The 24,603-nt window shown below is 38.0% G+C and overlaps 2 protein-coding genes and 1 pseudogene across 6 annotated transcripts in view; all 3 read right to left on the minus strand.

Moving 5' to 3' along the window:
• Positions 1–2,681: 2,681 nt before the first annotated feature.
• Positions 2,682–24,603, minus strand: part of Rab27 (RAS oncogene family member Rab27) — a 105,970-nt gene continuing 84,048 nt past the window's right edge. For all 5 annotated transcript variants that reach the window (XM_073976401.1, XM_073976399.1, XM_073976397.1 and 2 more), the window contains 2 exons: positions 23,486–24,013; positions 2,682–3,426 (listed from right to left, as the gene is read on the minus strand). In XM_073976401.1, coding sequence (XP_073832502.1) covers positions 2,893–3,426; positions 23,486–23,650 — 699 coding nt within the window. In that variant the 5' untranslated portion in view covers positions 23,651–24,013 and the 3' untranslated portion in view covers positions 2,682–2,892. The remainder of the gene's footprint in view (positions 3,427–23,485; positions 24,014–24,603) is intronic.
• On the minus strand, positions 9,130–9,575 carry LOC141398761 (NADH dehydrogenase [ubiquinone] flavoprotein 1, mitochondrial-like). The gene has a single exon (XM_073976402.1). The coding sequence runs from the start codon at positions 9,565–9,567 to the stop codon at positions 9,160–9,162; it is 408 nt and encodes a 135-aa protein (XP_073832503.1). The 5' UTR covers positions 9,568–9,575; the 3' UTR covers positions 9,130–9,159.
• LOC141398758 (NADH dehydrogenase [ubiquinone] flavoprotein 1, mitochondrial pseudogene) lies at positions 12,351–13,981 on the minus strand (annotated as a pseudogene).

Here is a 24,603-nt window from a genome sequence, read left to right on the forward strand (position 1 = left end):
AAAAAATCGAGATGTACAGGAGCCAGAATAAAGTCCGAAAATTCTACCAAAGAGTCAAGCATCAAACTGATGGCTTTGGTACAGGCACATCCTCCTGTAGAGACCAGCAAGGTAATTTGGTAACTGATACAGATAGTGTACTCAGGATATGGAAAGAGCATTTTTCAAAACTGTTGGTATCCAATAGCAGCGAAGACGACGAAGATACCACAGTCCCAATCCCAGAAGATGGTATTGAATGTATACCGCCCAGCCAAAATGAGGTAAAGACAGCAATAAACCGCAATAATAAGGCAGAAGGAGCCGATGGCTTACCAGCCGAGCTGTTAAAAACCGTAGGCGACACGCTGATAAGATGTATTCATCAGCTAGTTAGCACCATCTGGCAGAAGGAACGAGTACCCGACGATTGGAACCTGAGTATTCTGTGCCCCGTCCACAAGAAGGGAGATAAGAATGTATGCTCTAACTATAGGGGCATAAGTCTACTCCCTATTGCCTACAAGATCGTGTCAGGGATATTGTGCAAACGACTAAAGCCTATGGTCAACGAGATAATTGGTCCATACCAATGCGGCTTTAGACCAGGCAAGTCCACCATTGACCAGATATTTACCATGCGGCAAATCCTGGAACAGACCCAAGAGATGCAGATCGACACCTACCACCTTTTTGTCTATTATAAAGCAGCCTTCGACAGCCCGCTGCATTCAAAGGTATTCCAAGCCATGTTTGAATTTGGGATCCCCGCAAAGCTCATCCGGCTTTGCAAAATGACTTTAACTGACACGAGGTCCTCAGTTAAAATAGGAAAGAACCTCTCCGTAGAGTTTGGTACCAAAAGACGTTTCAGACAAGGAGACAGCCTTTCGTGTGATATCTTCAACATCCTGCTGGAAAAGGTTATACGAGAGGCAAACGTCAAAAGAAGTGGCACAATCTACACTAATAGTCAGATGTTACTTGCTTATGCTGATGATATAGACATCATAGGCCGATCAGTAAAAGAAGTAACTGATACCTTTATGAAGGTCGAAGGAGAATCTGCTAAAGTGGGTCTGGCGGTAAACGGTGAGAAGACCAAGTTGATGGTGTCGACGCGCAATGCGTCCATTGAGCTCGGACCAACTATGGAAGTTGGTTCCTATAATATTGAGGTAGTAAAAGACTACGTCTACCTCGGCACTTCCGTAAACACAACAAACGACATCAGTTGTGAAATAAAAAGAAGAATTGTATTGGCCAACAGAGGCTACTTTGGTTTAAGTAAGCAGTTTAAAAACAAAGCCACATCTCGTCAAACAAAAATAACGCTCTACAAAACATTGATACTACCCGTGCTGATGTATGTCTCCGGAGCCTGGGTACTTGTGCAAGCAGACATGTCAGTGCATGGTGTGTTTGAGAGAAAAATTCTTCGAAAGATCTACCGACCAATCTGCTTTGACGGTGAATATCGACGTCGAGTTGTATCTGCTATACAACGACATCAATATTGTTAAACGTATCGAAATGCAGCGATTGCGTTGGCTAGGCCATATCATAAGAATGAGCGATGATGAACCCGCTAAAAAGGCGTATAAACACGGACCGCTTGGCGGTGCACGCAGAATTGGCAGGCCAAGGAATAGATGGCGAGATAAGTTTGGTAGTAATTCGAACGAATTTGAATTCGAATCGTCTTAGTGAAACAGGCCATAAATTTTGGCCTTTGGCAGTGGATTACTCTGATGCTGTTTGGGCTACATGGTCAATATACATATCATATTATGCGTAAGGGGGATGCAGTGGAAATTTTGAAATGTGATACATTAGAAGTGTAATCTTTATTTTCATTCTTCTACTTTTACTTTTGACAGATATCCGTTATTTAAAGGGTTTAACCGTCAATAGAATAACAACGTAAAAAACTCGTTTGATTTACGTGTTTTATTCATATCAGCTATGACCGCATATAGCTTCCGCGAAAATTAACTTTTTAGCCACATTTTTGAGCGTTGATTAAAAACACTTCGTTTGATGCAACTATGGTCATATTTCGTGGTACACTGCACCTTCTACTATTCATCAATAGACAACAGTTCATTCAATTGTGCAAAAGTAAATAATTAAAAAAAATCTTTAACCTTATGCTGATATCGACTAATTTGAAACTGCTGTCAGATGAGGACTCGTAACTTTAGCAATCTTTTAACTACAAAGTGTTAAACATTTTGATCTTGTAAAAGTGTTAACTTACCGAATTCATTATCTTATCTTAAACCTTCGGATAAATACATAAAAATAAGAAATCCAAATTTGAATTCGTTCCAATTTGGATTTCTTATTTTTATGTACAGTCGAAATCGCTTATAACGTCGTCGTTTATAACGTCGTATCGGTTATAATGACGACATCCAAAAGTCCAAAATCTCTGGGGCCCTTTATAGCCCTACCGCTTATAACGACATATCGGTTATACCGACCAATTCCGTCGGTACCTTGACCGACGTTATAAACGATTTCGACTGTATTTCTATAAACTTCCTTTTCTAAATATCAAATAGAGAAAGAAAATCAAAAAGATTAATACTTTGTAAACAAATATATTTATTATATTATTTATTAATATAAAATATGTTGTATATGTATGAATTTTTTATTAACAAACATTCAGTTATAAAAACTTATTGAGCATTATTTTATAATATACTTAGTTTTTTGTTTAATTTATTTCTTTTTTTATTTTAAAACCACTCAAAACACATACAAATAACATATTCAACTTACTTAAATTTATTGTACCAAACAGCAGTTCTATCTAGGGTAGGTTATTTATTAAAGGATCATTAAATTATCCTTTGAAACAAGGAAACGGACAAAAAATTGGTGGGGAGAGAAACAAAAGGAAATTCAACAACTACAACTATGTCTCCCACTCTCTTCTGTCGTTGGCGGTTCTTCACCCTTTTGCAGGACCATCCTCAATGCTTGAGGATTAATTGCATTCAAACGTGTTGTGGACATTAATCGCGCTAGTTCAGCATTTGCAACAGCATTTTCCATACGATCCATTACCCTACCCACCAGAAGCTCTACAGCTGCACTAACGTTAAAGCCGGTACATGCGCTTGTCTCAATATATGGTAATTTATAGCGATCCGCTAATGCTGTAGCCTGTTCGTGGGATATTACTCGGATAGAATGTAAATCACATTTATTACCACATAACACAACATCAGGATCTTCGGAATAGGCATGTTGCCGCAGCTGTTCCAGCCAGTTGGAAATTTCTAAAAATGATTTTTCACTTGTTAGATCGAAGATGAGAAGAAAACCCATTGCATCGCGATAAAATGCCGTGGTCAGAGAACGAAATCTTTCCTGTCCCGCCGTGTCCCATAATTGCAGGTGTATGCGATGATTACGTCCGCGCGATGTGTAGATCTGGAAATACAAAGAGAAAACATTTGTATGTTGAAATTTTAATAACTTCTCCATGAAAGTCGTAGAGGTCGTTTATATGTAGAAGACATGTGTGAGTACTTAAATGTATTAAAGGCCTACCAGAGGTTTTTTGTCTTTTATCTACACAATACTGGTATAGGGGAATAACATAAAATTTCATTGGGAAATTTCGGAGTCCATATCTCAGAAGTATGGAGTATGGAAGGTCTTCTATACATGGAAGACCTGTTATAAGTGTGCTATCAATAGAAGACCTGTTAGAGGTCTTCTATACATTGAAGACCTGTTAGTGGTCTGCTATCAATAGAAGACCTGTTAGAGGTCTTCTATACATAGAAGACCTGTTATAGATGTGCTATCAATGGAAGACCTGTTAGAGGTCTGCTATCAATAGAAGACCTGTTAGAGGTCTTCTATACAAAGACGATCTGTTAGAGGTCTGCCACCAACAGAAGACCTGTTAGAGGTCTGCTATCAACAGAAGACCAGTTAGAGGTCTTCTATACGTGGACCTGTTAGAGGTCTGCTATCAATAGAAGATCTGTTAGAGGTCTTCTATACATTGAAGACCTGTTAGAGGTCTGCTATCAATAGAAGAACTGTTAGAGGTCTTCAATACATAGAAGACCTGTTATAGGTGTGCTATCAATAGAAGACCTGTTAGAGGTCTGCTATCAATAGAAGACCTGTTAGAGGTCTTCTATACATAGAAGACCTGTTAGAGGTCTTCTATACATAGAAGACCTGTTATAAGTGTGCTATCAATAGAAGACCTGTTAGAGGTCTGCTATCAATAGAAGACCTGTTAGAGGTCTTCTATACATTGAAGACCTGTTAGAGGTCTGCTATCAATAGAAGACCTGTTAGAGGTCTTCTATACATAGAAGTCCTGTTATAGATGTGCTATCAATGGAAGACCTGTTAGAAGTCTGCTATCAATAGAAGACCTGTTAGAGGTTTCTATACATAGAAGACCTGTAAGAGGTCTGCTATCAATAGAAGATCTGTTAGAAGTCTGCTATCAATAGAAGACCTGTTATAGGTGTGCTATCAATAGAAGACCTGTTAGAGGTCTGCTATCAGTAGAAGACCTGTTAGAGGTCTGCTATCAATAGAAGACCTGTTAGAGGTCTGCTATCAATAGAAGACCCGTTAGAGGTCTGCTATCAATAGAAGACCTGTTAGAGGTCTTCTATACATAGAAGACCTGTTATAGGTGTGCTATCAATGGAAGACCTGTTAGAGGTCTGCTATCAATAGAAGACCTGTTAGAGGTCTGCTATCAATAAAAGACCTGTTAGAGGTCTTCTATACATAGAAGACCTGTTATAGATGTGCTATCAATGGAAGACCTGTTAGAAGTCTGCTATCAATAGAAGACCTGTTAGAGGTTTCTATACATAGAAGACCTGTAAGAGGTCTGCTATCAATACAAGATCTGTTAGAAGTCTGCTATCAATAGAAGACCTGTTATAGGTGTGCTATCAATAGAAGACCTGTTAGAGGTCTGCTATCAGTAGAAGACCTGTTAGAGGTCTGCTATCAATAGAAGACCTGTTAGAGGTCTGCTGTCAATAGAAGACCCGTTAGAGGTCTGCTATCAATATAAGACCTGTTAGCGGTCTTCTATACAAAGACGACCTGTTAGAGGTCTGCTACCAACAGAAGACCTGTTAGAGGTCTGCTATCAACAGAAGACCAGTTAGAGGTCTTCTATACGTGGACCTGTTAGAGGTCTGCTATCAATAGAAGACCTGTTAGAGGTCTTATATACATTGAAGACCTGTTAGAGGTCTGCTATCAATAGAAGACCTGTTAGAGGTCTTCTATACATAGAAGACCTGTTATAGGTGTGCTATCAATAGAAGACCTGTTAGAGGTCTGCTATCAATAGAAGACCTGTTATAGGTGTGCTATCAATAGAAGACCTGTTAGAGGTCTTCTATACATTGAAGACCTGTTAGAGGTCTGCTGTCAATAGAAGACCTGTTAGAGGTCTTCTATACATAGAAGACCTGTTATAGATGTGCTATCAATGGAAGACCTGCTATCAATAGAAGACCTCTTAGAGGTTTCTATACATAGAAGACCTGTAAGAGGTCTGCTATCAATAGAAGATCTGTTAGAGGTCTGCTATCAATAGAAGACCTGTTAGAGGTCTGCTATCAATAGAAGACCCGTTAGAGGTCTGCTATCAATAGAAGACCTGTTAGAGGTCTTCTATACATAGAAGACCTGTTATAGGTGTGCTATCAATAGAAGACCTGTTAGAGGTCTTCTATACATATAAGACCTGTTAGAGGTCTGCTATCAATAGAAGACCTGTTAGAGGTCTTCTATACATAGAAGACCTGTTATAGATGTGCTATCAATGGAAGACCTGTTAGAAGTCTGCTATCAATAGAAGACCTGTTAGAGGTTTCTATACATAGAAGACCTGTAAGAGGTCTGCTATCAATAGAAGATCTGTTAGAAGTCTGCTATCAATAGAAGACCTGTTATAGGTGTGCTATCAATAGAAGACCTGTTAGAGGTCTGCTATCAGTAGAAGACCTGTTAGAGGTCTGCTATCAATAGAAGACCTGTTAGAGGTCTGCTGTCAATAGAGACCCGTTAGAGGTCTGCTATCAATATAAGACCTGTTAGCGGTCTTCTATACAAAGACGACCTGTTAGAGGTCTGCTACCAACAGAAGACCTGTTAGAGGTCTGCTATCAACAGAAGACCAGTTAGAGGTCTTCTATACGTGGACCTGTTAGAGGTCTGCTATCAATAGAAGACCTGTTAGAGGTCTTCTATACATTGAAGACCTGTTAGAGGTCTGCTATCAATAGAAGACCTGTTAGAGGTCTTCTATACATAGAAGACCTGTTATAGGTGTGCTATCAATAGAAGACCTGTTAGAGGTCTGCTATCAATAGAAGACCTGTTAGAGGTCTTCTATACATAGAAGACCTGTTATAGGTGTGCTATCAATAGAAGACCTGTTAGAGGTCTTCTATACATTGAAGACCTGTTAGAGGTCTGCTATCAATAGAAGACCTGTTAGAGGTCTTCTATACATAGAAGACCTGTTATAGATGTGCTATCAATGGAAGACCTGTTAGAGGTTTCTATACATAGAAGACCTGTAAGAGGTCTGCTATCAATAGAAGATCTGTTAGAAGTCTGCTATCAATAGAAGACCTGTTATAGGTGTGCTATCAATAGAAGACCTGTTAGGGTCTGCTATCAGTAGAAGACCTGTTAGAGGTCTGCTATCAATAGAAGACCTGTTAGAGGTCTGCTATCAATAGAAGACCCGTTATAGGTCTGCTATCAATAGAAGACCTGTTAGCGGTCTGCTATCAATAGAATACCTGTTAGAGGTCTTCTATACAAAGACGACCTGTTAGAGGTCTGCTACCAACAGAAGACCTGTTAGAGGTCTGCTATCAACAGAAGACCAGTTAGATGTCTTCTATACGTGGACCTGTTAGAGGTCTGCTATCAATAGAAGACCTGTTAGAGGTCTTCTATACATTGAAGACCTGTTAGAGGTCTGCTATCAATAGAAGACCTGTTAGAGGTCTTCTATACATAGAAGACCTGTTATAGGTGTGCTATCAATAGAAGACCTGTTAGAGGTCTGCTATCAATAGAAGACCTTTTAGAGGTCTTCTATACATAGAAGACCTGTTATAGGCGTGCTATCAATAGAAGACCTGTAAGAGGTCTGCTATCAATAGAAGATCTGTTAGAAGTCTGCTATCAATAGAAGACCTGTTATAGGTGTGCTATCAATAGAAGACCTGTTAGAGGTCTGCTATCAATAGAAGATCTGTTAGAGCTCTTCTATACATAGAAGACCTGTTATAGGTGTGCTATCAATAGAAGACCTGTAAGAGGTCTGCTATCAATAGAAGATCTGTTAGAAGTCTGCTATCAATAGAAGACCTGTTATAGGTGTGCTATCAATAGAAGACCTGTTAGAGGTCTGCTATCAATAGAAGACCTGTTAGAGGTCTGCTATCAATAGAAGACCTGTTAGAAGTCTGCTATCAATAGAAGACCTGTTAGAGGTCTGCTATCAATAGAAGACCTGTTAGCGGTCTGCTATCAATAGAATACCTGTTAGAGGTCTTCTATACAAAGACGACCTGTTAGAGGTCTGCTACCAACAGAAGACCTGTTATAGGTCTGCTATCAACAGAAGACCAGTTAGAGGTCTTCTATACGTGGACCTGTTAGAGGTCTGCTATCAATAGAAGACCTGTTAGAAGTCTTCTATACATAGAAGACCTGTTATAGGTGTGCTATCAATAGAAGACCTGTTAGAGGTCTGCTATCAACAGAAGAACTGTTAGAGGTATTCTATACGTAGACCTGTTAGAGGTCTGCTATCAATAGAAGAACTGTTATAGGTCTGCTATCAATAGAAGACCTGTTAGAGGTCTGCTATCAATAGAAGACCTGTTAGAGGTCTGCTATCAACAGAACACCTGTTAGAGGTTTCTATACATAGCAGACCTGTTATAGTTCTGCTATCAATGGAAGACCTGTTATAGGTCTGCTATCAATGGAAGATCTGTTATAGGTCTGCTATCAATAGAATAGCTGTTAGAGGTCTGCTATCAATAGAAGACCTGTTATAGGTCTGCTATCAATGGAAGACCTGTTAGAGTTCTGCTATCAATAGAAGACCTGTTAGAGGTTTCTATACATAGAAGACCTATTAGAGCTCTTCTATACGTAGAAGACCTGTTAGAGGTATTCTATACGTAGAAGACCTGTTAGAGGTCTTCTATACATAAAAGACCTGTTAGAGGTCTTCTGTACATAAAATACCTGTTAGAGGTATGTTATCATTATTATTATAGAGGTCTGCTATCAATAGAAGACCTGTTCGAGGTCTTCTATACATAGAAGACCTGTTAGAGGTCATCTATACGTAGACCTGCTTTGCAAGTCTTCTATACATAGAAGACCTGTTAGAGGTCTTCTATACATAGAAGACCTGTTAGAGGTCTTCTATACATAGAGGACATGTTAGAGGTCTTCTATACATAGAAGTCCCTTTAGAAGTCTTCTATACATAGAACACCTGTTAGACTTCTTCTATACATTGGTCTGCTATACATAGGAGTCCTGGAGAAGACCACTTCTATACATAGCTGACCTGTTAAAGGTCTTCTATACATAGAATACCTGTTAGAGGTCTTCTATACGTAGACCTGTTAGAGGTCTGCTACCAATAGAAGACCTGTTAGAGGTCTTCTTTTCATAGAAAACTTGTCAAAGGTCTATTCATAGGAGACCTTTTAAAGGTCCTTTATGCATAGAAGATCCGTTAGAGATCCTTTATTCGTAGAAGACATATTAGAGGCCTTCTCTCCAAAGAAGGCCTATTAGAAATTATTCACCCATAGAAGAACTGTTAGAGGTATTCAACCCATAGAAAATCTCTTAGAGATCTTCTATCCACAGAAGGCCTGTTGAGGTGTTCTATCTACAGGAGACCTGTTTGAGGTCTTCTATCCGTACAAGACTAGTCTTGTATCCATGGAATAACCGTAGGAGGTTTTCTCTCCATAAGAGATTTGTTAGAGGTCTGTTCGTAGAAGCAGTCTTCTATGAGGTCTTTTCTTGTTGTTGAAATTATCGGAATTCTGTGGTATAAGAAAAAAATAAAAGAAATTTCGTTTAACAGAAACAAGACCATAATTTGTGTATTTATTTCCTGGCTTGATTACACAATTTCACCGGTACCTTTTTGGGTAATTTATCCGCATACGCTTTCATGCGTTTTTCAATTTCTGGCCTAAAATGGCGTATCAAACCTTGCGGTGGCCATGCAGCGCCATCACCAAAAGCACAAATTGTGTGACCTTCAATTTGTTTCGAAATTTCATAGAGCATATCAATTTCACTGGGATCAGCATTTCCCGTTACAAAACGATTCATTAGTTTTGACATCCATGGAACACCCTCACGACAGGGAGTACACTGGCCACAACTTTCGTGGCGATAAAATTGGCTAAGCCTGGCAATAGCTCGAATAATATCTGTAGATTTGTCCATAACGATAATGGCAGCAGTTCCCAGAGATGTTTGCGCAGCCATCAAACCATCATAATCCATGAGGACATCATCACTATCAATAGAAGACCTGTTAGAGGTCTTCTATACATAGAAGACCTGTTATAGGTGTGCTATCAATAGAAGACCTGTTAGAGGTCTTCTATACATTGAAGACCTGTTAGAGGTCTGCTATCAATAGAAGACCTGTTAGAGGTCTTCTATACATAGAAGACCTGTTATAGATGTGCTATCAATGGAAGACCTGTTAGAGGTTTCTATACATAGAAGACCTGTAAGAGGTCTGCTATCAATAGAAGATCTGTTAGAAGTCTGCTATCAATAGAAGACCTGTTATAGGTGTGCTATCAATAGAAGACCTGTTAGGGTCTGCTATCAGTAGAAGACCTGTTAGAGGTCTGCTATCAATAGAAGACCTGTTAGAGGTCTGCTATCAATAGAAGACCCGTTATAGGTCTGCTATCAATAGAAGACCTGTTAGCGGTCTGCTATCAATAGAATACCTGTTAGAGGTCTTCTATACAAAGACGACCTGTTAGAGGTCTGCTACCAACAGAAGGCCTGTTAGAGGTCTGCTATCAACAGAAGACCAGTTAGATGTCTTCTATACGTGGACCTGTTAGAGGTCTGCTATCAATAGAAGACCTGTTAGAGGTCTTCTATACATTGAAGACCTGTTAGAGGTCTGCTATCAATAGAAGACCTGTTAGAGGTCTTCTATACATAGAAGACCTGTTATAGGTGTGCTATCAATAGAAGACCTGTTAGAGGTCTGCTATCAATAGAAGACCTTTTAGAGGTCTTCTATACATAGAAGACCTGTTATAGGCGTGCTATCAATAGAAGACCTGTAAGAGGTCTGCTATCAATAGAAGATCTGTTAGAAGTCTGCTATCAATAGAAGACCTGTTATAGGTGTGCTATCAATAGAAGACCTGTTAGAGGTCTGCTATCAATAGAAGATCTGTTAGAGCTCTTCTATACATAGAAGACCTGTTATAGGTGTGCTATCAATAGAAGACCTGTAAGAGGTCTGCTATCAATAGAAGATCTGTTAGAAGTCTGCTATCAATAGAAGACCTGTTATAGGTGTGCTATCAATAGAAGACCTGTTAGAGGTCTGCTATCAATAGAAGACCTGTTAGAGGTCTGCTATCAATAGAAGACCTGTTAGAAGTCTGCTATCAATAGAAGACCTGTTAGAGGTCTGCTATCAATAGAAGACCTGTTAGCGGTCTGCTATCAATAGAATACCTGTTAGAGGTCTTCTATACAAAGACGACCTGTTAGAGGTCTGCTACCAACAGAAGACCTGTTATAGGTCTGCTATCAACAGAAGACCAGTTAGAGGTCTTCTATACGTGGACCTGTTAGAGGTCTGCTATCAATAGAAGACCTGTTAGAAGTCTTCTATACATAGAAGACCTGTTATAGGTGTGCTATCAATAGAAGACCTGTTAGAGGTCTGCTATCAACAGAAGAACTGTTAGAGGTATTCTATACGTAGACCTGTTAGAGGTCTGCTATCAATAGAAGAACTGTTATAGGTCTGCTATCAATAGAAGACCTGTTAGAGGTCTGCTATCAATAGAAGACCTGTTAGAGGTCTGCTATCAACAGAACACCTGTTAGAGGTTTCTATACATAGCAGACCTGTTATAGTTCTGCTATCAATGGAAGACCTGTTATAGGTCTGCTATCAATGGAAGATCTGTTATAGGTCTGCTATCAATAGAATAGCTGTTAGAGGTCTGCTATCAATAGAAGACCTGTTATAGGTCTGCTATCAATGGAAGACCTGTTAGAGTTCTGCTATCAATAGAAGACCTGTTAGAGGTTTCTATACATAGAAGACCTATTAGAGCTCTTCTATACGTAGAAGACCTGTTAGAGGTATTCTATACGTAGAAGACCTGTTAGAGGTCTTCTATACATAAAAGACCTGTTAGAGGTCTTCTGTACATAAAATACCTGTTAGAGGTATGTTATCATTATTATTATAGAGGTCTGCTATCAATAGAAGACCTGTTCGAGGTCTTCTATACATAGAAGACCTGTTAGAGGTCATCTATACGTAGACCTGCTTTGCAAGTCTTCTATACATAGAAGACCTGTTAGAGGTCTTCTATACATAGAAGACCTGTTAGAGGTCTTCTATACATAGAGGACATGTTAGAGGTCTTCTATACATAGAAGTCCCTTTAGAAGTCTTCTATACATAGAACACCTGTTAGACTTCTTCTATACATTGGTCTGCTATACATAGGAGTCCTGGAGAAGACCACTTCTATACATAGCTGACCTGTTAAAGGTCTTCTATACATAGAATACCTGTTAGAGGTCTTCTATACGTAGACCTGTTAGAGGTCTGCTACCAATAGAAGACCTGTTAGAGGTCTTCTTTTCATAGAAAACTTGTCAAAGGTCTATTCATAGGAGACCTTTTAAAGGTCCTTTATGCATAGAAGATCCGTTAGAGATCCTTTATTCGTAGAAGACATATTAGAGGCCTTCTCTCCAAAGAAGGCCTATTAGAAATTATTCACCCATAGAAGAACTGTTAGAGGTATTCAACCCATAGAAAATCTCTTAGAGATCTTCTATCCACAGAAGGCCTGTTGAGGTGTTCTATCTACAGGAGACCTGTTTGAGGTCTTCTATCCGTACAAGACTAGTCTTGTATCCATGGAATAACCGTAGGAGGTTTTCTCTCCATAAGAGATTTGTTAGAGGTCTGTTCGTAGAAGCAGTCTTCTATGAGGTCTTTTCTTGTTGTTGAAATTATCGGAATTCTGTGGTATAAGAAAAAAATAAAAGAAATTTCGTTTAACAGAAACAAGACCATAATTTGTGTATTTATTTCCTGGCTTGATTACACAATTTCACCGGTACCTTTTTGGGTAATTTATCCGCATACGCTTTCATGCGTTTTTCAATTTCTGGCCTAAAATGGCGTATCAAACCTTGCGGTGGCCATGCAGCGCCATCACCAAAAGCACAAATTGTGTGACCTTCAATTTGTTTCGAAATTTCATAGAGCATATCAATTTCACTGGGATCAGCATTTCCCGTTACAAAACGATTCATTAGTTTTGACATCCATGGAACACCCTCACGACAGGGAGTACACTGGCCACAACTTTCGTGGCGATAAAATTGGCTAAGCCTGGCAATAGCTCGAATAATATCTGTAGATTTGTCCATAACGATAATGGCAGCAGTTCCCAGAGATGTTTGCGCAGCCATCAAACCATCATAATCCATGAGGACATCATCACAAATCTTTTTCGGTATGACTGGAGTGGAAGAACCTCCAGGTATGACAGCTAAAAGATTATCCCAACCACCACGTACACCACCAGCATGACGTTCGATAATTTCACGCAATGGCATGGACATTTCCTCCTCCACGGTACAGGGTTTATTGACATGGCCGCTGATATTGAATAGCTTAGTGCCGCAATTGCGTGTGCGCCCAAAACTGGCAAACCATTTACCACCACGACGACATATTGTGGGTGAAACGGCCACTGTTTCGACATTTGTCACCATTGTTGGGCACCCGAAGAGACCAACATCGGCTGGGAATGGTGGCTTTAACCTAGGTTTACCCTGCTTTCCCTCGATGGATTCAATTAATGCTGTCTCCTCACCACAAATATAAGCCCCAGCACCACGCTGTATGAAAACATCAAAATCATATCCCGATTCGCAGGCATTGCGACCAATCAAGCCGCATTGATAAGCTTCAGCGATGGCCAATTGCAAATTACACGTTTCATTATAGAATTCCCCACGCACATAAATGTAAGCTGCCTGTGCGGCCAATGATCTTCCCGCAATAAGACATCCCTCTATTAGCTTATGTGGATCGTGGCGTAGAATTTCACGATCTTTGCATGTTCCCGGTTCACCTTCATCTGCATTGACCACTAAAAATCTTGGACGTCCATCTGAAGGACCGCTCATAAAAGACCATTTTAGACCGCTGGGGAAACCAGCACCTCCACGCCCTCTTAACCCGGAGGTTTTAATTTCATTAACAATCCATTCTCGCCCTTTGCAGAGAATCTCCTTTGTTTTATACCAATCGCCACGTTCTAAGGCACCTCTTAGCGTCCAATCATGTCGCCCATATAGATTAGTAAAAATACGATCTGCATCCGCTAATGGTCCGAATTTGGTTTTTGTTTGTGGCGGTGGTGTCCCTGGAGGAGGAGGAGGAGGTGAGGGTGGCGGTGTTGTCGTCTTCGCATTTGCCATGCCTTCTGTTGTTGGTTTCTTGTTGCTATAGGGAACTTTGCCATTTCCAAATATGGGTCCAGGTGGTTTTGCATTCAATAATGATGACCAGAGAACTTTGTTTGTGATTCTTGGTATTTTTTGACTGCGAAAACAAATGTTTTCAAATTGAAACATTTTTTGAATATTTGTTGTTGTGTTTCAAAACTCTAAATAAAGCCTTTACCTAATTAACTGCGTGTTGCGTGTGCGTTCAAAAAAACAAAAACAAAATACATGTATTTGTTTTTGCTTTCAATTTGAAATACATGTATTTTGTTTTTGTATTTTTGAACGCACACGCAACACGCAGTTAATTAGGTAAAGGCTTAAAAAGACAAATAAACACATAAACACATGTGGTCTGTTCCAGAACTCCAAGAATCTACTAATTTTTACTATTTTTTCCGATAACATAAAGGAAAAAATGTTATCGTAGTAAAAAATAGTAGCTTCTTGCAGGTTCTGGAACAGAGCAATGGTTGGTTTTTCTACTATGGTACTGTACAGTGTAGACTTTTCCATAATTAGAATATCTCTATATAGAAGTAACCCATCTATAGAGGTTAGGGTAATATATATTTGCAATAGACCTGTTTCAGTTCTTCTATGGATTAAATATTTGTTATGAATCAATGGTTAGGGGTATTATGTATAAAGGTGGAAATGGTCTCAGATATTTTCTATAGATATACTACCTCTCAATGACAGGTCTCATAGGTTTCCTAAAGATTAAAAACCTCTCAGGAATATTTGCCAAATAGAAAATCACACACAGGTCTTGCATAAAAAGATGTCCTAAAAAACGAAGAGCTCCTTCATATCCTTGAAATGAATGACCTCTCGTATGTCTTCCTTACATATTCTATGTTCTCTTGTAAGTCTTCTTCTTTTTCTTTAGATAGAAGGCCTCCAAGAGGGCCTATGCAGATAGACGACAAGTGGCAGGTCTTCTAAAAATTGAATACCTCTCCATGTATTCTAACAGGTCTTCTATGGATGGAAGACCTCTAACAGGTCTTACAAAGATAGAAGACGCCTAAAAAATCTTATAATCTACAGAATACCTGTTCGAGGTCTTCTATACATATAAAATCTGTTAGTTTTCTTAGAGGTTATCTAACCACAGAAAACCTTTTAGAGGTATTCTCTCCAAAGAACACCTATACTCTATCCATAGAAGACCTTTCCCATCCTTCAGTTTTAGCGCTGTCAATTTAATTTCTTTTTATTTATTCTTGAGAACAACGCTCTGATATTTGAAGCTCTCAAGGCGTTTGTCATTAAATTGCATGCTTACCCAGACAAACCGTGCTCACCAAGTACTCCTTAGAAATTAAATTTTATATAAATCACGACTTTATAACTAATTCACAGCATTAAAGGGAAATCGACAGAAACAGCGTTACACGAGGTTGTGGTATATATAGAAAAGAACATGAATGACTTGAATTTCACCTTAGCTGCCTTCTTGGACGTAGAAGGTGAGTTATTTAATGTGAAACTCGAATCCATTAACTCGGCTCTTGAGCTACTGAGTGTCCTCTTTATCCTGACTTGACCAGACTAATAATTTCTAACATTGTAAGTAGAATGCTCCTTTAATTTTATGGACTAGGAACTAATCAGGATACCTATGCAGATGACGTAATCATTCTAATCAGTGGCCAATTTTTGTCTACACTGTCTAAATTGCTGCAACGTAAACTCCCCATAATGACCTTGGTTTGAATTCAGCAAAGACGGAGTTGGTACTATACACCAGGAAAACATCCCACAAGGGACAAGGGAGACATCTCTCATACCAATGAGTGCACCCCGATTTATAATAGCTCAATGATATGGGACCTAGAGTTGTAGAGAAGTTTTATATGGCTGGAAGTTTTATATTTTGCCACCGTTGAAAATTTGATGTTGCCTGGCCGGGGCATCGAATCCAAGACCATCAGCGCGCAAGGCGGGTGTTCATTAGGGATGGCGATCCTGAAACCCCGAAAACCCGGGATTTTTTGGGAATTACTCAAATACCGAATCCCGGGATTTATTTCTTCCAGGTCCCGGAATTTGTGAAGATACTTTTCAATGAGTTTTTATCCACATATGGAAGAATAATCTTCCATAGAATGAGTTGTTGAATGTATAATTGATCAATTAAGCCACGAAGGGTATAATTTAAGATACATTTAGAAAATTTTCCGTGAAGGAATATGTCAAAGATAGTTTCTTAAAACATATAAGGTCTGTTCGATAACTTTGTAAGTAAAAAGAACTTGCAAGTACTTTTTTAACTGAACAAAATTGTTATCGAACAGCATTTTTAAAAGTTTGTACAAATTTTGTATCATAGTTTAAAATTGAAAGAAAATTTTATTTTTCAGGTCGCTTAAGCTATTCGAGTTATAATATAACCCAGACCTCGCTATGCGTCGTTAATGTGTTCCTCAAAGTGAAACGACACAGAGTGAATTAACATTTTTTATGGAAAACTATATAAAGTTCAGTGATCGATTCCAGGGTTAAGAAAAAAATAAACAATTAAAGACATTGGTTTAATAAGAATCATCTTTCGAATTAGCTTTTTTGGTAAGGGTGTAATTTCTCCCAGTTATGCTCCTGTTTTTTACTACAATGCTATTTTCTTATTTTATTAACTTCAATTTATTTAATTTTTCAATGTATTTTTTTTTCTTCACAAAATACTCCTTTAGTGGCAAGTCCCAACAAATCCCGCAGTCCCAAAATTGCCCCGAAAAATCCCGAAAACCAGGGTTAAGGAATTTCGAAATCCCGATTTCCTGTCCCGTTCGACATCCCTAGTGTGCATACCGTTGCACCACTGTGGCATCCACCTCTACGGAGAAGAAATAACTGGTAGTGGCCCTTGGTTATCGGCTATATGGAAGGAGATCTATGACTTCTTCTGTTGGGAGGCCCTGAACAATAATTCCAACCTGTCCAGGTTAGCAGTAAAAACAACCCTCAGACAGCATTGAACGCTATACTGAGCAGGGCGAACCATTTCGCGATAGCCTATCCATTTTCACTGATGGGTCGAAGATGGAAGACGGCAAGGGATCTGGTATGTATTGTAATGAACTGAACATCAGACGCTCGTACAAACTTAACGACGACTGCAGTGTTTTTCAGGAAGAAGTCTTTGTAGTGTTGAAGGCCTTAGAACTACTAGTAGAAATGACAGACAATGCTGATAGGATAGTCACGGTTTGACGTGGATAGCCAGGCTGCCCTAAAGGCGTTAGAATGCTACGCTATTAAAACTAATACTGTTAAAAGTTATAGGTCTAACTTAAAAACGTGTAATATTGACGTTAAAGGCCTCGACACATAAGAAGCATGGCATTCTTGCTGAAGTCATATCTGATAAAAGACTAAAGACCTAATAAAAAGATTTCAGAATCACATTTGAATTAGGTCGAACTTGTTAACCTACTGCAGGAGCCTTAAGTGATAATGGGGCGGGTCATCCTAGACTAGACTAACTAACTTATTCATCTTCCTCACGTCTGTGTTATATCTACTTTCCTTCTTCTTTCCTTTTCCTGTTTTTCTCACTTTCTCTCCCCTCCTACACCTTTCTATCTATCTTTAAAGGATGAGCACAATGTACCATTAGTCCCGAGTGAAGTGGCTGTCAACAATCAACGACAGCTGGGCATCCCATAACCTAACCTAACCTAAGTACTCCTTCACCCGACCAGCTGCCTTGTAGATAGCTTTGTGGATTCCTGACTCAACATGCCCTTATCGGAAATCTGGTGCACACTGTTGTTGCTTCGTAGGATAATATATATCAGCTTATAATAAATATGTAATCTTGGAATGCATGATGGGTTATGCTTCCTTGCGCTCTTTGATGCTGAAATTTCATCCCTAAAATTTTCACCTAGGAAAATGACATTTAGCTCCACCACTCCTGTTATTATTTTCTTTCAGTTGTATGACTTTTTGACATTTTTTCTCAAAAATGATTTCCTGTAGTGAAAATGAATGAACTTTTGCCTATTAATGCCTAAAATAGCATTCATTCCATTTTATTATAAAAAAAGGTTCCGCACAAACCACTTTGAAAAAAAAAAAATTTAAAAGAATTCTATGAAATGAAAAAAAAAAATTATTTCCTGTTGCACGAATGAATGAATGTCACAAGGCACATTTATATAAGGTAGAAGTGACAATCAGCTGTATTTTTATACCCTCAGCATTTATGCTAAAGAGGGTATACGAGTATACACTTTCATACGGGCAAAATGTGCCTCATCGAAATAAGACCCCAAGTATGTTTGGACGAAATCCGTTTCAGACAATTTGGAGTTGATTTAGCCATGTCCGCCCGTCTATCTGTCTGGCTGGCTGGAGCGCACGATAACTCTCGAACGGATCAACCGATTCGGTCCAAAATTTGGCTTTCGTAATATTTTGACCAAACATAGTTTAAGTTCGAAGATGGGTTATATCGGTCCACTCCTTCGGGTACCTCCCATACAAAGTTTCGGATATGTTCACTTTAAGACCTGCTCTCGAATCACTATGATTTTTGTTGAACAACTTGCATTCGCTGCCTCAGTTACGACTGTAAAAGTTTTTTTAGAGGCAAGTCCATACTTCTTGAGAAAACAGCCCGAAAGGTGTAAAAAACTCCTATAGCACCATATGTAGTGGCTGGCGAGCACGATAGCTCTCGAAGTGATCAACCGATTTAGATAAAAATTTGGCCTTCGTCATATTTTGTCCAAACTTAGTTTCAGTTCGAAGATGGGCAACACCGGTCCACAACCTCCGGTACTTCCCCCCAATATTTACAAAATTTCACTAAAATGGTATGCACGATATCTCCTGAACGAGGCAACCAATTTCGTCCAAACTTTGGATCCCCTAATATTTTGTCCAAATTTATTTTAACTTATAAAATGGCCCATATCGGTCCTCTCCTTAGGTTACCTCCCCCACAAAAGTTCAACATTTGTGTCTAAGTGCAGTTTAGGGTCTGTTCGAAGTCTGTACATACCGATGCTGTTCGTTGTGGTCCTGTTAACAGCGATAATATGTTTTCCGTGGATAAGCCCTTGCTTCCTGGCATACTGGTCCAAAAGTTATACAATGACCTACTGATATGACTCCCAAAATAACAAAGAAAATTTAAATTCACGTAGGCTGAGGGTTACTCATGAAACTTGAAACTTCGAAATTAGCTACCATAAAATACTTCCTTTCGTCATAAACCTGTAATAACAATGACCTACGACGGTTCTGTATGCTTTAATGCCTCGACACAGAGTTGCCGCATCTCTACGCGGCAGATTGTGTACTGAAACACGATTTTCGTATGCTTTGACTTTTGACTTAAAGCCGGAAGAACATGCAACTTAATGAATTAAGCCAGAAATCCTCTTATGTGACGAGGCCTTTATATTTACATTTTGATTCAAATTTGTTCTAATTTAGAGGATTTTCAAAATGTATTTATGTTTTTCCTGAGAAAATTTGTAGAACAACCCCATTATTCAATATTTTCTTTGACATTAAATTTTCAATAACAACAATATTATTTTTGTAAATTTATTAGTTGTTGTAATTCATGAATTTACCTTATATAAATTTGCCTTGCTTATTAATGACTAAAATAACTTTTATTCCATTTAAATGTTAAAAAGGTCCCGCACAAACCACATTTCATTTTTTTGATATATGAAATAATGTTATATATATGTAATATAAAATGATATATATGTTTGTTATAATACGATGATAATATTAGTGAGAAAAAACGGTTATGTCATTTTGGTTATGTCGTGTGGCCCTATACCTTGTTTTCGGTTAAATATCTGCTTGCAGTGACTTCAAACGATTTTCAAAAGTTTTAAAAAATAAAAACTTTAAAAGCTATTTGTGCGGAAGCTTTTTTCATCGTTTCACTTTATAAATAAGATTTTATGCAATCTTAAGTAAAAACTCATCAAAAAATCATACAGGGATAAGAGGTTGTAAAAAAAAGTCATAACCCTAATGTCCAAATCTGAACCGATTTTCAACAAAAGCAATTTTCACAATTAATTTGTATGATATATGAAATAATGAATAATAATTTAACGAATAATAATTAAATGTGGTTTGTGCGGGACCTTTTTATATCCTCCACCGTAGTATGGAGGGTATATTAAGTTTGTCATTCCGTTTGTAACACAACGAACTAATCATTTGCGACCCTATAAAGTATATATATCCTTGATCAGGATAAAATTCTAAGACGATATAGCCATGTCCGCCTGTCCGTCCGTCCGTCTGTTGTAATCACTCTAGCGTCCGCAATAATTGAGATAGAGTGCTGAAATTTTGCACCCGAGGGTCTTTTTTCCATAGGCAGGTCAAGTTCGAAGATGGGCTATATCGGTCCACTCTTTGATATAGCCCCCATATAACGGTACCTCCGAATTTGAGGTGTTTTGACGTTCTTCGCCACATTTGCAGACCGAATTAGCTATAATTTGGCACTTTGGGTTTCTGGAGGCCAAGAAACATATCTACAAAAAATTATGTATATAGGTCCAAGTTTTGGTATAGCCCCCATATAACGGTACCTCCCGATTTGAGGTATTTTCACGTTCTTCGCCACATTTGTAGACCGAATTAGCTATAACTTGGCATTTAGGGTTCCTGGGGGGCAAACAACATGTATACAAAAAATTATGTATATAGGTCCAAGTTTTGATGTAGCCCCCATATAACGGTAACCCCCCGATTTACGGTATTTTGAAGTATTTAGCTACATTTGCCGACCGATTTAGCTATAATTTGACACTTAGGGTTCTTAAGTGTCAATAAACTTATATAACAAAAATTGTGGACCTCTTTCCACGTTTTGGTATAGCCCCCATATAACGGTACCCCCGATTAACTGTATTTGGACGTCTTTAGCTACATTTACCGACCGATTTAGCTATAAATTGACATTTAGGGTTCTTAAGTATCAATAAACTTATATAACAAAACTAGTGGACATAGTTCCATGTTTTGGAATAGCCCCCATATAACGTTACCGCCCGATTTCAGGTATTTTGACGTTTTAAGTCACATTTCTAGACCGAATTAGCTATAATTTGGTATTTAGGGTTCGTAGTGACCAAAAAACGTATATTCGAAAAAATTATGAACATAGGTCCATGTTTTGGTATAGCCCCATATAACGGTACCTGCCGATTTTCGGTATTTTGAGAATTTTACTTACAAGCTTTTACCGAATTAGCTGTAATTTGAATATTTTACATTTGAAGGTCTTAGTGGTCACCACACCTTTCCACCAAAAATTGTCAAGAAAGGTCCATGTATGGATAAAGCCCCCATATAACGGTACCTCACGATTTTCAGTAATTTGGCAATTTTTAGCTACAATTTTTAACCGAACTAACTGTAATTTGACGTTTGAAGGTTGTAGTGGTCACCACACATCTACATCAACAATTTTCAACATAGCCCCAATATAACGATACCTCCCGATTTTCGGTACTTGGAGATTTTACTTAAAATGTTTAACCGAACGTAAGTCCATGTTTTGGTATAGCCCCAAAACAAACCTCCCGATTTTTGTACCTTAGCTTTATTTTTTGGACGAACCAACAAAAATTGTTCCCACGTTATGTACCGATTTTCGGTGTTTTGAGGATTTTAGCTACAATTTTTAACCGAATTAGGAGTTATTTGACATTAAAGGCTCCCATCAAAAACTGTCAACATAGGTCCATCTTTTATTATAACCCCTATATAACGGTACCTCCCAATTTCTAGCCCACTAAAGATTGTCAACATACATAGTTAGATATAGGCACCATAAAAAAGGGCCTCCCGAATGAAGCATTTTATGTACATTATTTGACATTTTAACGTACCCACTTAAAGTTGGGGACAGGAATGAAAACTAATTATTCCATTTTAATTCAGACTATTTTATGGTGGAGGGTATGAAAAGTTCGGCCCGGCCAAACTTAATGCTTTTGTACTTGTTACTTTTTTGTAAATTTGGGTTTCAAAATGTAATAGGGACTACTCATGAAATTTGAAACTTCGAAATTAGCTACCATAAAATACTTCCTTTCGGCATAAACCTGTAATAACAATGACCTATGACGGTTCTGTATGCTTTAAGGCCTCGTCACAGACTTGCCGCATCTCTACACGGCTGAATGTGTGCTGAACCACGATTTTCGTATGCTTTGACTTATGACTCCGATTTACTCGCGAGTGAAATTTTGGGGTGAGGTGGTAATTTTTTTGGGTGCAATTTTTTAATTCTAGAAGAGTTTCACTCGCGAGTGGAATTCTAGCGAATTCGAGCGAGTATACAGACCTCTGTTTAAAGCCGGAAGAACATGCAACTTAATGAATTAAGCCAGAAATCCTATTATGAGACGAGGCCTTTATATTTACATTTTGATTCAAATTTGTTCTAATTTAGAGGATTTTCCAAATGTATTTATGTTTTTCCTGAGAAAATATTTAGAACGACCCCATTATTCAATATTTTCTTTGACATTAAATTTTCAATAACAACAATGTTGTTTTTGTAGATTTATTAGTTGTTGTAATTCATGCATTTGCCTTATATAAATTTGTCTAGGAATGGCCTTTTGCCTATTAATGACTAAAATAACTTTTATTCCATTTAAAATTTAAAAAAGGTCCCGCGCAGACCAAATTTAATTTTTATGGTATATGAAATAAAGTTATATATATAATATAAAATGATATATGTATCTCTATGTTATAATACGATGATAAAATTATTGAGAAACAAACGGCCCTATACCTTGTTTTCAGTTAAATATCTGCTTACAGTGACTTCAAAGGATTTTCAAAAGTTTTGAAAAATAAAAACATTAAAAGCTTTTTGTGTGGAAGCTTTTTTCATCGAATTAAGATTTTATACAATCTTAAGTAAAAACTCATAAAAACTCATCATAACCCTAATGTCCAAATCTGAACCGATTTTCCACAAAAGCAATGTTCACAATTAATTTTTATGATATATGAAATATATGAAATTAATAGGCAAAAGGCCATTCACTCGTGCAACAGGAAATAATTTTTAATTAATTTTTTTTTTCATTTCATAGAATTCTTAAAAAAAAAAATACAAAGTTGTTTGTGCGGAACCTTTTTTTATAATAAAATGGAATGAATGTTATTTTAGGTATTAATAGGCAAAAGTTCATTCATTCTCACTGCAGGAAATCATTTTTGAGAAAAAAATGCCAAAAAGTCATAACCCTATTTGACATAGCTCCCATATATATTTTCGCGCGATTTCATGTTTTTTGATTCTTCAAACATCCAAATTCTGTCCAATTTTGAAATATTCCTCCCATCAGGGACGTAACCAGAAATGCGTCGCGATACCATTTCTGAAACTTTACATAGAATAACCTAATATTCTCGCTTCTACTGACAGTTCGACATTTTCTTTTGAGAACTAATATTCCCCATCACCATTTGTTTAATTCCAATGAAATGTATAAATATATTTTACAAACCCATAAGTCCTATCAATTTACATTTAAATTAACAACATAGAATAGCACACCTGTGTAGTCAGAAAAGCCCACACACACAAACACATGCACCTGCATTTTCCCACAACAACATCATCTACATACTCGTACATACTTACCAATCTCTTTTCTCGGAAATCTATGCCAACTGTTGATATAAATTGTGAATGAAATCGACCATCTGTGTATTGATACAAAAAGCTTGTCTTTCCAACTCCCGAATCACCCAGAGCGAGAAATTTCATTAGATAGTCATAATCGATGTTGTTCGGTAATGATGACATGATGTGGCTGTTGCTGATGATGCTTAACGGCTCACTCTCTTTCCCTTTGTGGAAGGTGTTGGCAGCGATGGAGATGTCTGAAATGATTCCTCTGGTTTTGCTACTGTTGCGAATGGCAACGTCAAGTGTTTTGTGTGGTGATGGTGTTGTTGTATGATACCTCAGAATTGAAAAGTTTCCTCCTCTTGCTTGTCAATGTCAAGCTGATTTTCCACTTTAGAAGTTGACGACGGCTACAATGACGTCTGGTATTCTCCAGAGGTTGGTGTTAAAATAACACCCACATGCACACACACACCTACAGACACACACTCCAATTAATGGGGGGGCAACGATTCTGCTCCTGTGTGCAGGCGGTTACAGCTATTTGTGCGAAAAAAAAGAAAATACAAAATAAAAACAAGTTGTATCATTTATAGATGGTATCATTAAATAATTTTGTTTGGTAATGGAGAAGGCAACGAATGGCAACATGTTGGCAAATAATACTGTCTGCTCGGCATGTAAGGACATTGACTTTTAGAACACTGCTAACTTGTATAGGCCTACCCACATGTTTATGCGACAATAAGGAAAGCTATAAAAATGTTGTTCATAATTTTTTATTTTTTCCACAATAATGCAAACATTATCCTGGAAGTTATTAGGTGTTGGGACGCAATCAGATCTTATGGTTTGAGACATAAATTCGATGAGTGTAGACTGGATATTTTTCGGCTTATAAATATATTCGAATACATCTTTCGTGGGGTAGTACTAACCAAACCAACCCTTTTAGATTATTTGAGTACTAACGGCCTAATAACACTTAACATAGAAATTAATCCCACCTTCGTAAATGTAATAAGGGAGTCTAATACTTCACAACTATATTTTTAGAATTTTTAGAGGTATGTATATATTTGTGGGGGCTCTCAGAGAAACATTTCTTCTCCGACCATCGTTATTGTTAA

Source organism: Musca autumnalis, unplaced genomic scaffold (assembly GCF_047663935.1).
Source record: "Musca autumnalis isolate F117 unplaced genomic scaffold, ASM4766393v1 scaffold_3, whole genome shotgun sequence".
Classification (NCBI taxonomy): Eukaryota; Metazoa; Arthropoda; class Insecta; order Diptera; family Muscidae; genus Musca; species Musca autumnalis.

Excerpts from the sequence above, each read along its gene's own strand:
- LOC141398761 (XM_073976402.1), bottom strand. The coding sequence starts at position 9,567 with ATGGATTATGATGGTTTGATGGCTGCGCAAACATCTCTGGGAACTGCT.